Source organism: Rhamphochromis longiceps, linkage group LG15 (assembly GCF_057381845.1).
Source record: "Rhamphochromis longiceps isolate RC_006_pf linkage group LG15, R_longiceps_female_GT1.1, whole genome shotgun sequence".
NCBI lineage: Eukaryota > Metazoa > Chordata > Actinopteri > Cichliformes > Cichlidae > Rhamphochromis > Rhamphochromis longiceps.
This window is the reverse complement of record NC_140571.1, coordinates 21,987,939-22,002,125: the sequence shown is the minus strand read 5'-3', so window position 1 is coordinate 22,002,125 and position 14,187 is coordinate 21,987,939. Positions and strand designations below refer to the sequence as shown.

Below are 14,187 nucleotides of genomic sequence, written 5' to 3'. Positions count from 1 at the left end.
GTAAAAGTTCCTGAGCACCTTGGAGGGCAGTTGGAAGTCTCTCAAGCGTCTGAGGTGGTAGAGACGCTGTCGGGCCTTTTTCACCACGGTGTTGATGTGACAGGACCATGACAGGTCCTGCGTGATGTGAACTCCGAGGTATTTGAAGCTGTCCACTCTCTCCACTGGGCACTCGTTGATGACGGGGGTCTGGTAGTTCCTCTCCTGCTTAGTGCTGAAGTCCACTATCAGCTCCTTTGTCTTACTGACGTTTAGAAGGAGGTTGTTCCTCTGGCACCAGTTCTCCAGATTCCTAATCTCCTTCAGGTAGGCCGTCTCGTTGTTATCAGAGATCAGGCCCACCACGACGGTGTCGTCAGCAAACTTGATGATGGTGGTGGAGCTGGTAGTGGCCACACAGTCATATGTGTACAAAGAGTACAGCAGGGGGCTCAGAACACACCCCTGGGGGGCTCCAGTGCTGAGAGTGGTGGAGGCTGAGACATGTCCGCCCATCCTTACTGCCTGTGGTCTGCCAGTTAGGAAGTTGGAGATCCACTGACACATAGATGAGCTGAGTCCCAGATGCTCCAGCTTGGTGGTGAGTGTGGAGGGAATTATGGTGTTAAATGCAGAGCTGTAGTCTATGAAGAGCATTTTAACATAATTCCCCCTTCTAGTGTCCAAGTGAGTGAGTGATGTGTGGAGGAGATGAGAGATGGCATCGTCTGTGGAACGATTTGGACGGTAAGCGAACTGTAGTGGGTCCAGTGTGTCTGGTAGTGAAGAAATGATGAAGTCTCTGACCAGGCGTTCAAAGCACTTCATCACTACTGAGGTGAGGGCTACAGGGCGATAGTCATTGAGAGAAGCAGGGTGGGGTTTCTTCGGGACAGGAACAATGATGGACTCTTTGAAGCATGTGGGGATCACCGACTGAGATAAAGAGATGTTGAATATCTCAGTGAATATCTAATTTGTGCTTTGGACTGTCACCAGATTTCTTCTAGAAGTTTCTTGCCAGTCAGCAACTATCTTGGCAACACCACTTGAGTTTGTGTGTTGCATGCTAACATCCTTATCATATGTGTAATAATACTAAAGCTTCATCTTATGCACACACAAAAAACAAATATGGCTCCTTCGTGCAGGGTTTTCTGGTATGTTCATTTATGCTTCCCAATTAAAAAAAAAAAAAAAAAAAAAAAGACAAAGCAAAGTTCTTGCTTCTCAGCCACTGCGGCCACATCCTCACCGTTTTTTAGGCAGTTATATAAACATACTGTGAGTGAGTCATAAGCTTAAATACAATAGTTGAAGGAACAAAAACTTAATGTTTAAAAATACCAGTCAAATCTGATTAAAGTAAATAAATAATAAGTATACAATGTAGTTTTAAGACTTCTCAATGTTTCGTAACATTAATGTTCTATGAACTCGTGAGTCCAGAAATCTGAATGTCATGAAAAGTATTTATTATTCGTGTATTATTATTTTACAATACAAGGTTGTTTTTTCCTGATACTTCATGCAAACCACATTTCTCCAGGCCTGTCCTAATCAGCTTACTCAGTATCACTAGATCCAATGCTGCTCCTCCAGCAGAGCACACAAAAGTAGGAGAGACCAGAGATGCCATGGCTTAGTTAGGAGACTGTTTGCTTCAAGGCCACTAGAGGGTGCTGCCATAAAACTACAATAAATGAATTGACCTTTTGACCTGCTCACACTCTTTTATGCAAAACCCTGCTGATGACACACACAGACACACACACACACACACACACACAGATTCTAGGTCTGACCAACCGTCTCCACCGTGGGCAAAAAGATGACAGTCAATAAAATTCTAAAATTTTATTTATAAACACAATGAATAGTAGTTAAAAGTCCAGTGTCCCATTTAGGTACAAAGTAAAAACACACAGTCCAAGGCCAGAGCCAGCTATGCCACAAAGCCAGTTGCACTCCACACGTTGTTCACTTCAACAGGGGTAGCAATTGTCCTCTGAGACCCACCACCCTGTAAGTAGAAAGCCTGCACAGAGCGACAAAATAAGACAATTCACTATATAATTCACAGCCCATCCATCCCAAACATATCAGATCATTAGAGGTTTTGTCACATTACATACCTGCACTGAGAGACAAAATAACACAGCAGTGTTTGTAATGTGGGCTATAAGTAGACTAGCATATCAGTGCAATCAATTACACCTGCCTCCAATTAGTCCAGCCCTTTTACAGTCATTGACTGGGTGAGAAAACACGAGCAAATCAACCCAAGAGACAAGCAGGAAGACTCTCTGAAGGCTCCTGTGGCTGCACAGGCAGTCTTACAATTACGAGGTTGGAGAGTTGTTGTTTCAAAATGTTCACACTGATTTCACATGCTCATTAACTCACAACCAGCTGACCATATATATTTCTGCTGCTGAGCTGCTTTTTGATGGAGATTTTCTGAATTTATTTTGCTACCATAAGAGCAGACTCCATGCTGAAAGCATGTGCACTGTCACTTGCAATGAGTGGCACTAATGACGCTAAATTTAATTACAGGTCATGGACAGCCTTCATAAATGCTCATATTACTCACCCACACTGAATTCCAGCACAGGTTCATCTGGGTCCTGACTATTTCCTGCAAAGTAACACAAACGTCATCAGAACATTAAGTCAGAGAAACAACATTTGGAGCTTTTGTACATGATAAATTATACTGCAGTAGTAAAACAAAGTCAAGCAGCAGTACATTTATTAAAATCACCTTCAGCTGTAATATTTAAACTGATTTAGTGTCAATTTAGATTATGTTTAGATTAAAATGAAACTAGTACCCTTGTAATGTCTTTTTAAATTAGAGGTAAATATTTGTATATTTTTTACATAATATAATTATATTTACTGGATTTTCTCTCTATTGTAGTTTAGTATTATAGTTATTACTTGTTTTTTATTGACTTGTCTTGTTTTTACAATGATTTGCTCTGAATGCAGCCTTTAAAGAAAAGACTATCTGTTCAGTAACTATCCATCAGACTGGGTCCATGTTACCAGCCAAATGGGTAATAATTAAAGTAAGTTTTGAATTACGTATATTTGGGTGTTTAGGTGACACTTTTGCAAAAAAAAATATATAATTAGGTTTAAAAGAACTAAACATGTATGTATTTAAAAACAATAAGTGTGTTAGAATTACTACAGCAACAGCTTGTAGCTCACTGTACTATTTTTGAGCACAACTTTGGTGCTTTTGCCTCATTTTTAAATCAGTGATCCCAGTAGCACAGTCTAAGCAGAGACCTCAGTGCTTGGCAAACAATCAATAGAATCAATATAATTATTAAAAAGAAACAAAATAAATGCCAACCATATAAAAAAAACATAAACTTAAGGAAAAAACTAAACTTGATTTTGTGTCTTTAGGCTATTGTTAACAGCAAGCATGAGGTTAGTGCATATGTATTATTATTGGAAAGATTACTGCAAAGAAAAAAAGGTTGAACCAGGAGGGGGCGATATTGCTCTTCTTACCATGAGTTACATGCAGGCTATTACTTACCATGTCACTCACATTTATTTCACAAAACAGCTGAACCCACTTAATTCGATTTAATTGTATTTATGCAGAGCTGAATCACAACAACAGTCTCCTCGAGGTGGTATAGATTGTAAGGTAGAAAGTCTACAATTAAAAAGAAAAAACCTCAATACAGTGGGAAGGAACAACTCACTTTTAACAGGAAGCACCCTCTGGCAGAACCACGGTCAGGGAGGGGCGGCCCGCTGCGACCCTTTGGGGATGAGGAGACGAAAAAGGGGACAAAAGACACACTGTGGACGAGAGCCAGAGATGAACAAGAACTAATTATTGAATGCAGAGAGGTGTATAAACACATGGTGGGAATCCCCCAGCAGGGTAGTCCCAGGGTAACTAAGGGAGGATTCATGGTCACCTGATTCAGCCCTAGCTATATGCGTTGGCAAAAAGGTAACTTTGAAACTTAATCTTAAAAGTAGAGATAGTGTCCGTCTCCTGCATTCAAACTGGGAGCTGGTTCCACAGAAGGATGATCCCCTTCTACTTCTAAATATCCTAAAAACCACAAGGAAGCCCACAGTCTGAGAGCAAACTATCAAACTACGAGGTCTTTAAAATAAGATGATTATTCAAGACCTCATGTGTGATGGGAAGGATTCTGAATTTGATGCTGGACCCACAAATCATAAAAGAGAAACACTAACTCACACACACCAGAAAGTGCCAAGAATTATAATTATATGTAATTTAGTTTTGCGTTCCTTTATAATGCTTTCAACTATACAAATAAGACACTTCATGGGGGCGCCTGAGCCTTGTAGACACAACAAATACTGAACAAACCTCATGCGCCCTGTTGTTGACAAAACGATAAAAATGAATGTGTACTTCTGTCTTATTTAGGTCATTTTTGTAGTTTTTGTAGACAGACTACTGTAATTTCTCAATAAAATGTCGCTTATTATCGCTCACTCTCAAGAACAAAAACGTGAGTAATTTCCCAGTAGCTCACCATATTTGGGATCTTCTAACATCCACACTTCATGTTTAAACGGTGGTGCGGAGGCGGTGTACCGTCGCAGGCCGGATGTAGCATTCAGCGCGGTGTGCCTTTTTTTTCAGTTGCTAAGCAACAGATTTGTCCCGCCCCTTTCGTTATGACGAGCCGGGCCAGTCCTTTGACTGGTGACGTTTCTTTGTAACGTCACCTGACGTTACAAAGAAACCTTAAACCGACCTTATATATAGACCTGGCTGTTCAGTTGAAACGCATTCACACAGCGGGACAGCAGCGCTTTAAACGTTCAAACACGGAGTTTAACACAAAACAACATTTTAGACATAAAAAACAAAAAAGTGAAATGGCAAGCTCGAACTGTAACACAATGACAAATGATGAAACAGTTCAGACCAATGGGGATAATTCTACAGTATATGCTTTGGTATCCCTCTTGGATAACTTGGTCAGTAGTTTTTCGATCAAGCAGTTGGAAGCGCTTACCTCAGGCTATCCGGATTGCGTCACCGCTAAGCGGCTTGTAGGTTTTGTAGAGGACGTAATGGACCTGTGTGAACAGTCACTAGCAGTATCACCGCTGAGGTCTTCCCAGAACTCCCCTGTACATGAAAACTGTTCTGTCCACACCACTACTGGCAAAACGGTTTTGTCACGTGTGAAATTTTTGGACGATTCTGCTGAGCAGGAGTTTGATACAGCACAGAATATAGATGCTAACAGCCAAGAAACAGCTAACACAGAAGAAAGCTGTCAAAATGCTGACCAACACAGTGCTGCAAAAGCAGAAAACAATCCAATTCCAGATCCCCAGCAGCAGAAATCCTGTGTTGAACATGAAGCCAGCATCCCACCGTTAACAAACGTAAGTCAAACGGAGTCATATAAAAAGATACAGCATCACAGATCTTCTGTAGACTGTGAGCCACCTGAAAAAACCTTAGACTTTGAAAGATGGTTAGAGACATTAATTCAGGCTGTGCTTTCAAAGCTTGGTAAACTTTTAAAGTGCCCTCATTCTCACCAAAAACGTTTGTTGGATCTACTCTTGGACAAATTCAAGGGGATGGATTTGCATTTAGACCGAAAAGTGCAGAATTATTTTGACTGCATTGCTAATGCGATTTTCACTGATATTTGTGACAAATTACATAAATTGTCACTAATATCATTGGAAATGGGGAGGAGTGGGGAGGAGGATTCAATGAATTTAATGGAACAACCAATATTTAATATCATAACTACTTCAGTATTCCAAGAACACCTGTTGGCAGTAACAGTTACTGATAGACTGGAATCATATGAAAAGAAAGAAAGATGCAGATTTTCAGTGGAAATCTTTGTGGAAGGACTGATTTCCCAGGTTGCAAAAAAATCAGGCACAGTCTTCAGCATTGAAAGTGCTGAAGCTATCTCCAACCGGCTTACCATGAAAATCTGGACTGAAATCAGGGCCGGATACGACAAAATCCCACCAGAGAAGTTCAAGAAACTCAGCGAGAGGGTTTTCAAATCCCTCTGTAAAAGATGGAAGCATGCAGCGGTTATGGTGACATTCTGGCAATTAAACTTCCAAGATCTTGATGAAGATATTGTTAAAACTTTCAAAAGAAAGATATTCCCAGAACCAAGTTGCATATCTAAGTGCTTCTCATCGGTGCGTGCATTTTTTGGGAGGTGTAAGGGAAGAAACAAAGTTTCCACTTTATAGTGACATCGTGATATCAACAGCAAAATATTTTCTAAAACTCACTGGACACTTTAAATGAGCTAGTTTTACATTTAGATCAGATCAAGTCATTTTTGAAATCCCCAGGAATGGTCGCGGCAGATGGCCACCCCGCCCTGAGCCTGGTTCTGTCGAAGGTTTCTTCCTCTTAAAAGGGAGTTTTTCCTTCCCACTGTCGCCTCGTGCTTGCTCAGAGGGGTTTGTTCTTTTGGGGTTTTCTTTTTAATACTGTAAGTTGTTACCTTACAGTGTGAAGCACCTTGAAAACACCATTGTTTCCTTTGGTGCTATACAGATTGAAGTGACTTGCACTGATAACATAACTATGCTGGAACTTTAATTTAACATCAATAAAATTATAAAAATATTACATCTTGATTTCTGCTTGTTTTCATTGTCTGTGACTTAATGAATACAAATGTGTAATTTAACAGATTCTTTCTTTATGTTAGTCTGACCGGTGATTCCACGTTGGCCTTAGGTGTTGGCGCGGATACGCTGCAGCCCCTGAGCCATTAATGGCCCAGCACACTACAGTAAAAACAAAACAACAGCCATCTGTCCAACTAGGAAAGGAAAATAATAAACTGCCTCCTTGGAGGCAACCTGACCGACTGCAATCACTCTCAGGCAGATTGATGAAGATCTGCAAATAACTGTTGTCTAATTTATAAACGCAGACAGATTGCCAACACGTCTGTTCACAATAGAGGACTGTACTTACATGGTTGCAAACTGGTTGTTATCTTGCTTATATGAAAACATTACTTTGGAGCAATGAAACTCAAACACATTCATTTTTAAAATGCCTCAAAATGAAATTTTGAAGCATTTGGCTTTATGCTTTGAAAGTGCCGTTGTGAGTGGGAGTGTGAAATCCTTACTTGATGTGTTCCCTTTGCCTTTACTGTTTTCAGTTTTATCAGTTTTCAGTTTTATTTGTCATATGCAAGTTAGCACAGGGTCAACATTGCAATGAAATGTGTTTGACGAGCAGCAGTCACTCAGCAGCATGGTACAGTAGAAGAAAATATAATAAAATATAATAAAATAAAATAAAAAATAGAAAAATAGTAAAGAGCAAAATATTAGAGAGACGTGGTAAAAGAGAAAAGATGACTAAATATATATATATATGTATCTATAAATATATGTACACTAGTGATTAAATAAGAAAATCTTGAAAAGAAATATGACGGGAGGTCAGATGGGATATTGCACAGGAATGAGCAGCAGAAAATTACAGTATTACTCAGACTTTTAATAGTCATATTGTCAGTTTTGGCCGACGGTCATGGGTCACTTCCACTAAAATAGCACGAGACTGGAGTAAAATGTACTTTATTAATGAGAACACATGGTGATACAGCAAAGAATCCAACCCTTCTGAAAAGCAAATGGCTTCCTGTTATACTCTACCTGATTCAGGTGAGCATCTGGAATAGACCAAGTCTGGGGGTCAGCAAACCAAAGGGAAACAAAACCCTCCCCATAAGAAAACCACTACAATATAACCAACACGTTCTCACTCCCAAAGCGTAACATTTTACGCTAGGTGACAAATCGTCACCATATTACGTTTTTGGCTACCCACCACATTCCTGAACGACGACCTCGGAAAAAAGAGGAAATATGAGAACTGTCTGGACTGAATCTACACATGTTTGCTCTTTTTCTTCAAATCGCTTAGAAACACGCTATTTAACATCATTAAAGTCCTGGTTAAGGTCAGGAATAAGGTTATGGTCAGGGCTAGGGATAAGGTTAGGTTTAGGGCTGGAATACAGGGCTGGAACGTCTATTACCGCGGGAGCGTCATTGAACTGGATTCCAGCCATAGCCCGCCGCGTACCATAAGAACGCCGAAGGTCTCCTTTCACGTTCCTCAGGAACGCCGCGGGACGTGACAAAACGTCGACATGTTACGCCTCGGGAGTGAGAACGGGCTGATATAACACATCATAGACATATGAAGATTTGTAACAAGTCCTATAAATAACTCCATAACATATAAACTTCAGTCTCTTCTATATACATTAAAACAGCGGTCCCCAACCTTTTTTGCGCCACGGACCGGTTTATGCCCGACAATATTTTCACGGACCGGCCTTTAAGGTGTCACAGATAAATACAACAAAATAAAACTAGTACCGATACCGGAAAAAAAGAAGATTTATTCATAACACACGTGAAAGACCCAGGAAAACAGAGTTAACGATAAAAACGATAACAAAATAACGATAAAAAACGATAAAAACTCTGAAAACCATACATTTCACACCCGAGCCTCATCTCTCGACCAAACGACGGTCCGTGGCCCGGCGGTTGGGGACCGCTGCATTAAAACACCTTAACCACAGTTAGGTTTCAGCCCTCGCTGACTCAGAACAAAGTAAGACAATCAGAGTTCGATTGGTTTTTACTTGTGCAGGGGAAGCCTGGTCGGATTCTCAGAGTTGCAAGCTCTACACCCAAACTCAGACAACTCCAACTCCAGCCTCCACTCGCAGCCTTTTATTGAATGAAAACAGTTACACAACCGCCCATTGTAAACCCCATATGTTGTGTGGTAAAAGCTAAGGCACTGTGTGTGTGTGTGTGTGTGTGTGTGTGTGTGTGTGTGTGTGTGTGTGTGTGTGTGTGTGTGAGTGAGAGAGAGTGTATGTGTGTCTGTATACGTGACTTCCTGCTTACAAACGTTTTAACCGCATCTCTAGTCATAAAAGGGTCATCTCCCCTCAACCTCGTATATGGCTTAACCTCTCTAACAGTCCACCATTTACATGGTGAGCCCATAAAGGGCAGGAAGTGAACATTCCTTACCAAATAAGGAAACCAGAATCTTACATAGATTGTGCCTGCAGTTGAAAACTATAGCTAGTAACATCCCCAACATCCTACATGTGGGGGAGGAACAGAAAATATCTGAACATACAGTTCAAGACAAGGTCCAAGCACAATAATGACAACTTTTAACAAAATCACTCCAACACACACTCCCCTAGCCTGGCACATTGGTTTTCTCCAGGAGCTCATAAGCAGGTGATTGAGCTGCTTTTACTCTTTACAAAGTGAGTACTGTTAACACTTCTCTTTTTACATATACAACTAATTTAGGTTACAGACAAATGATTAAATGTGAACAGCTCTAACACAGGTTCTTTTCCTGACACAGGTAGGATGGCCAGTCCCCCTGTCTCTTCACCTTTAACGAGTCACTTAAATAACAACCCAAAAAGCCTAATAAAGAATCACAATCAACCAGTGTGTGTTTTTCTTCATTACGGTTTTTAAATACAAATCAGTCAGTCAATTAATAAAAATACAAGTAAGGGTAATGGAACCCCTGGTCTCCATTACACACATAAATACCATAAAGACACTAAGTCGTAGAGCTCTGAACTCCTTGCTTCTATGATATTTACACTTCTTCTTGGCCTTCTCCTTCACTCTGAGTCACTCCAGGATAAACGCATCAGCTCAGACATACAATAATTAAAATATGTGTAGGTGACCGTTTGGCAGAAGACGATGTCGAGGCGGTACTGCAGTGACACGTCCGTGGCTATCGTCGGGGCGGTGTCCTGCATCAGAAGGAAGTCAATAGACTTCTTGGCTTTGTTGCTCATCATGGCGCTGTAGTCCGTGGGCGTGGCCTGCAAAAAGTGTAAATAAACCATCAGAGACCAAACACAAATATGCCTTCCAACCACTAGTTTAGACAACATCTTGCAAAGAGTGTGTATTTCAGAGTGCAGTTGTTTTTAAATTTGACAGAAACAGAAATAAAGACGGAAGAGAAGGACAACAGGGAAAGCAGAAGCACCGACACACTGAAATCTTTTAGGGTCAAGCTCCAGAACTAGCCACAAATCCTGCTGGAAAGAACCTAAAAATACTTAAAAATACTTGCAGAGATCGAATGGAGCCGTTAACTCAAAAGCCTGGTGTCAGGCATGTTCTTTAATAAATAAGAAACGAGCTGATATGTTACAGACCCCAGTCTTTACGTAAAGAAAAAGCTGACATTTAGAGCGGTCTCGCAGCAGATTTTAAAACAGTGACACTGATTTGTGGGGTTTTTGGGCACAAATTTGAACCTTTTTGTTTTATCCATGTCCTTGAACACAGCTCGTGACTTGGGCGCTTTCATATGTACCGATTCATTTAGGTTTGTGCACTGAGGCCAGATTTAGGTATTAAAAACGAGTCAGTCATAACACTTCTTACATTAGTTAAAAAGCTGAGCTTACACTAAACCAACATTTAAATTTCCCCTTGTGGGACTAATAAAGGTATATCATATCATATCATATCATATCATATCATTACTAAAGTATTGCTGCAACATTGTAAAGACAAAGATGACACACAGACCAGACATAAAACACTGAACACTTTTTAAAGACGAGTCATTTAAGAGTATTTTCTCATAGAATAAAGTCGGCTGATATGGTGAAGGAAAAATCTGCTCACGAATCCTCCAACTTCTTAAAAGTAAGGAGTGACCTGAGCTGGAAATCAACATGAGAGGGATGACTCAAGAAGAAGAAGAAGCAACAAGAAAAGACAAACAGAGTTCAGAGTGTAGTTAAGATATCAAGCTGTATCCACAATGTGTGCCAAGAAACTAAGCTTGTCTGTTGTCATGCTAAAGAAATAAAAAATCTGGAATCAGAAAACAGCCAATAACTGCTGATCAACTCACCCACTCCTCTTCGTGCCAGTCCACGTGCAGTGACGACTGGCTGTTGTGACCGCTGTACTTTGCTCTCAGCGTATCCTGGTCATTGCGGAGCACTACTTGTTCAGACTCAGCGGAAGGAGAAGCTTTGGTTGCGATGTACTCGTACTGCGTTCAGGGCCTAAATAGCTGAAGCTAGCAGCTTGCAGCCGCACACTGCCACCAGCTGACGGGTCTGAAAGGAAGAGGGTATGAATGAAATATGAAGCGTCCCCACGTAACGTCAAACACTTTTAGTACCTTGTCAACCAGACTGGCGAGCGTCCACTCCAGTCCGCTGGCCGATTGGTCTTTGGCAGCTTGAGACAGCCTCTCTGCGTAATAGCTGACCTGAGTCTTCAGCGTGTTGACGTAGGCGATGATCTCTTTGGCTCGGACAGTGTCCTGGGGTATGTGGATGATGACTGAGCTGGAGAGGGCACTACTGCAGGGAACAAAGACACACCGACACATCTGTATCCGAGCTGGGACTGAGGACACTCACCAGCCACTTTATTAGGTACATGTGTTCAAAAGCTTGTGGCAGCAATTTAGTGCATTTAGTCAAATAAAGACAATAGAGTGGCCTGCAGGTGTATATTTTTGTAATGTTTCTGTCTTATGCCTGAAATATGCTTCAGCAGGAAATATACGCTGTAACTGGAAACAACAGCATGATGGACCGGTTTAGTGTTAAGAGGTGTTACATCTGAAGTTAGAACGTAAATTTCCTGCAGAAATCTAAATCAAGCTTCAGAGGTACTGTTCCAAAAATATAGGGAGGGACGTTACCCACCAGATGTAAAAACAAACACTGTCTGCATGCACATGCCTGCTCTCAATGAGCCTAATCGTGGCTTAGAAAAAACAACGAGGAGCCGACTTTGATAAATGCGATACCACTCGCTTCACAAATTCAGACCATCTGTGTAGAAGAATTTTAGAAACGTCTCATTAATATTGTCAGGATTTGACTTTCCAAGCACAGAAACATGTTTTTGATAGACTTTAAAATGACTGAATGTATACAATGAGCAGTATTCATATACAACTTTGTGACAAAGGATTTGCTCATTTTAAGGTAACACACATTTTAGTTCTATTAGTGAACACATCACCGATGCGCTACGTGCCCTTTTTTCCTTGCATTAACATGATAAGTTGTGCAAAACCCCATTCTTCCAGCTTAAAACTGAAAATACTTTGTTGTACAAATCTTAAGGATAAGATAAGAAGAACTTTATTTATCCCGAGGGAAATTCTTTAGTCATACACATACTCAATGCAGCAAGAGAGACAGAGGAATAAGATATACCATATATACAATAAGAATACTACTATTACAGTAATATACAGTAGGATAGTGCAAAATACAATATCAAATAACTCTAATGAAGTTAGTTCAGTCAAATGAAAACAAGCAAAGCAGTGCAAGGACTCACCATTCCTCCTCGTTTACGCTGATTGGAAAAGTAACAAAAGCAAAATTAAGAGGAAGCCATAAAATGGGAACTGAAGTATTAATGCAGAAATTGAAGAAACAAGATGACCAAAAACGACTGTTTAAATACAAATCACAAGACGAATAAAGCAAAATATAAAACCCCAAAACCAGGAGCAGAGGTCATCGCTATGCGATTGCATTTGTCCCTCACGTTAACTTTTATCAAGTGGAAAAAAGTGAAGCTGGCGTTCATCCTCCAGCTTCACTGTGCTAATGTTATGCTAACAAAGCTGTGTCGCTAGCAATCACGTAGCACAACATTATATACCAGGTAGTCCGTAAGTCAGTAACCCTGCAAACGCCAGTTTTCTGTCTTCATTTATGTTGGAAGTGGTAGCAGAGCTGTACGTTTTAATTAGTTTAAAAAATCTCTCAGTCAGAACATGGTATGAAATGTTTAGATGGAAACTAGCAAGCTAACTTCCTGTTAACTTGTAACTCCGTTAAATTTAATAAATTCTGTTTTCATTGATTCATGGATGTTAAACTTAATTGTTACACCTGGTAAAGCAGCAAGGTTGATGATTTCATTAAAGATGAAAGAATTTAGACCGTTTTTAACTCTCAGTGTTCGTTTGACTTTGGGAGCTGAAGCCCACGGAGTTTTGGACCCAGATTACTCCGTGAAGCTCCTCACTACGGCAGCCGTAATGCTCTGACAATCCATCAAGCAGTGCAGCTTACCAAAGTTGTACTAAAACATTTTTTAACAGATTTCTGCACGCCAAAATCGGTTCGAGGTCAGATAAGCACAACCAGAATTCATAGGCACACTTTCGATTTTTGAGAAAATTAATTAAGTGTGTCATATAGTGTGGAAAATATGTTATACAGAAGAAAAGAATATTTCGCGATATATATCTTTACCGCACGTGCTTCAAATTATACCGCGATATGGATTTTAGGCCATATCGCCCAGCCCTAATGTGACGCCCGACTTTACTCTCAACTTACTGTTTCTTTGCTTCCTCAAACTTCTGGATGAGCTTCCTCAGAACGCCATTTTTAGAAACCCTGGCAGTGAGAGGCCGGTGCTCCGACAGTTATGACATCATATGTCTGTTCTGGAAAGACAAACAAGGATGTTTTAGAGGCACAAAAAGAAGTATGTGTGATCACAAGAAGATTTTTTTTTAAATCATATGTATTTGTGTCTAAACCAAAACCCATTTCCCCTGTCCAAATCACGTTTTATGTTTTTAAACCCACTTTGCACAGAGGCATGTTTTGAAAAATTATTCTTACAAAGGGGGAAAGAAACAACTACGCTTAAAATAAAGATGGTATTAGTTTATTTTGTTGCAACCTGTAATTTATTGTAGTTTACTTTTATTTGTTTGCTTTTGGTTTTTTAAAGGTTTGAGGTGTAAAAGAAACTGCAGTGGAGTTTGAAAACAATAAATGGCTGTGTGTGGTTTGAGGATGTGTTTGTGCCGGGGGGCTGCGAAGATTTTCTTGTAAAACAAACAGGGGCCTAGCAAAAAAAAAAAAAAAGGTTTGGGAACCACTGGTTTAATGTAACATCCTTTTATTCATCCTCCCTGTCCTATATATCCAGGTTCAAGGTCATGGGTTTGGTCAATCTAAGGAGAGAAACTTAGACCTCCCTTTTGCCAGCCACCTCTTCCAGCTCATCTAGGGGAAAACTGAATTATTTCCAAGCCAACTGTGAAATGTAATCTCTCCACCGAGCCCT

At 40.4% G+C, this 14,187-nt stretch overlaps 1 protein-coding gene and 1 long non-coding RNA gene across 2 annotated transcripts; both read right to left on the bottom strand.

The window, feature by feature from the left end:
* Positions 1 to 1,495: 1,495 nt before the first annotated feature.
* On the bottom strand, positions 1,496 to 4,943 carry LOC146652626 (uncharacterized). The gene is made up of 4 exons (XR_014907620.1): positions 4,533 to 4,943; positions 3,714 to 3,813; positions 2,576 to 2,620; positions 1,496 to 2,017 (listed from the first exon to the last, which is right to left on the bottom strand). It is a non-coding gene; the product is annotated as an uncharacterized LOC146652626 (long non-coding RNA).
* A 1,960-nt stretch (positions 4,944 to 6,903) lies between these two features.
* LOC146652625 (inositol polyphosphate-4-phosphatase type I A-like) lies at positions 6,904 to 11,861 on the bottom strand. Its single transcript, XM_085383024.1, has 3 exons — positions 11,249 to 11,861; positions 10,973 to 11,183; positions 6,904 to 9,920 (listed from the first exon to the last, which is right to left on the bottom strand). Exons 1-2 carry the CDS (start codon positions 11,459 to 11,461, stop codon positions 11,130 to 11,132), a joined length of 267 nt encoding a protein of 88 aa, XP_085239150.1. The 5' UTR covers positions 11,462 to 11,861; the 3' UTR covers positions 6,904 to 9,920; positions 10,973 to 11,129.
* Positions 11,862 to 14,187: the final 2,326 nt, after the last annotated feature.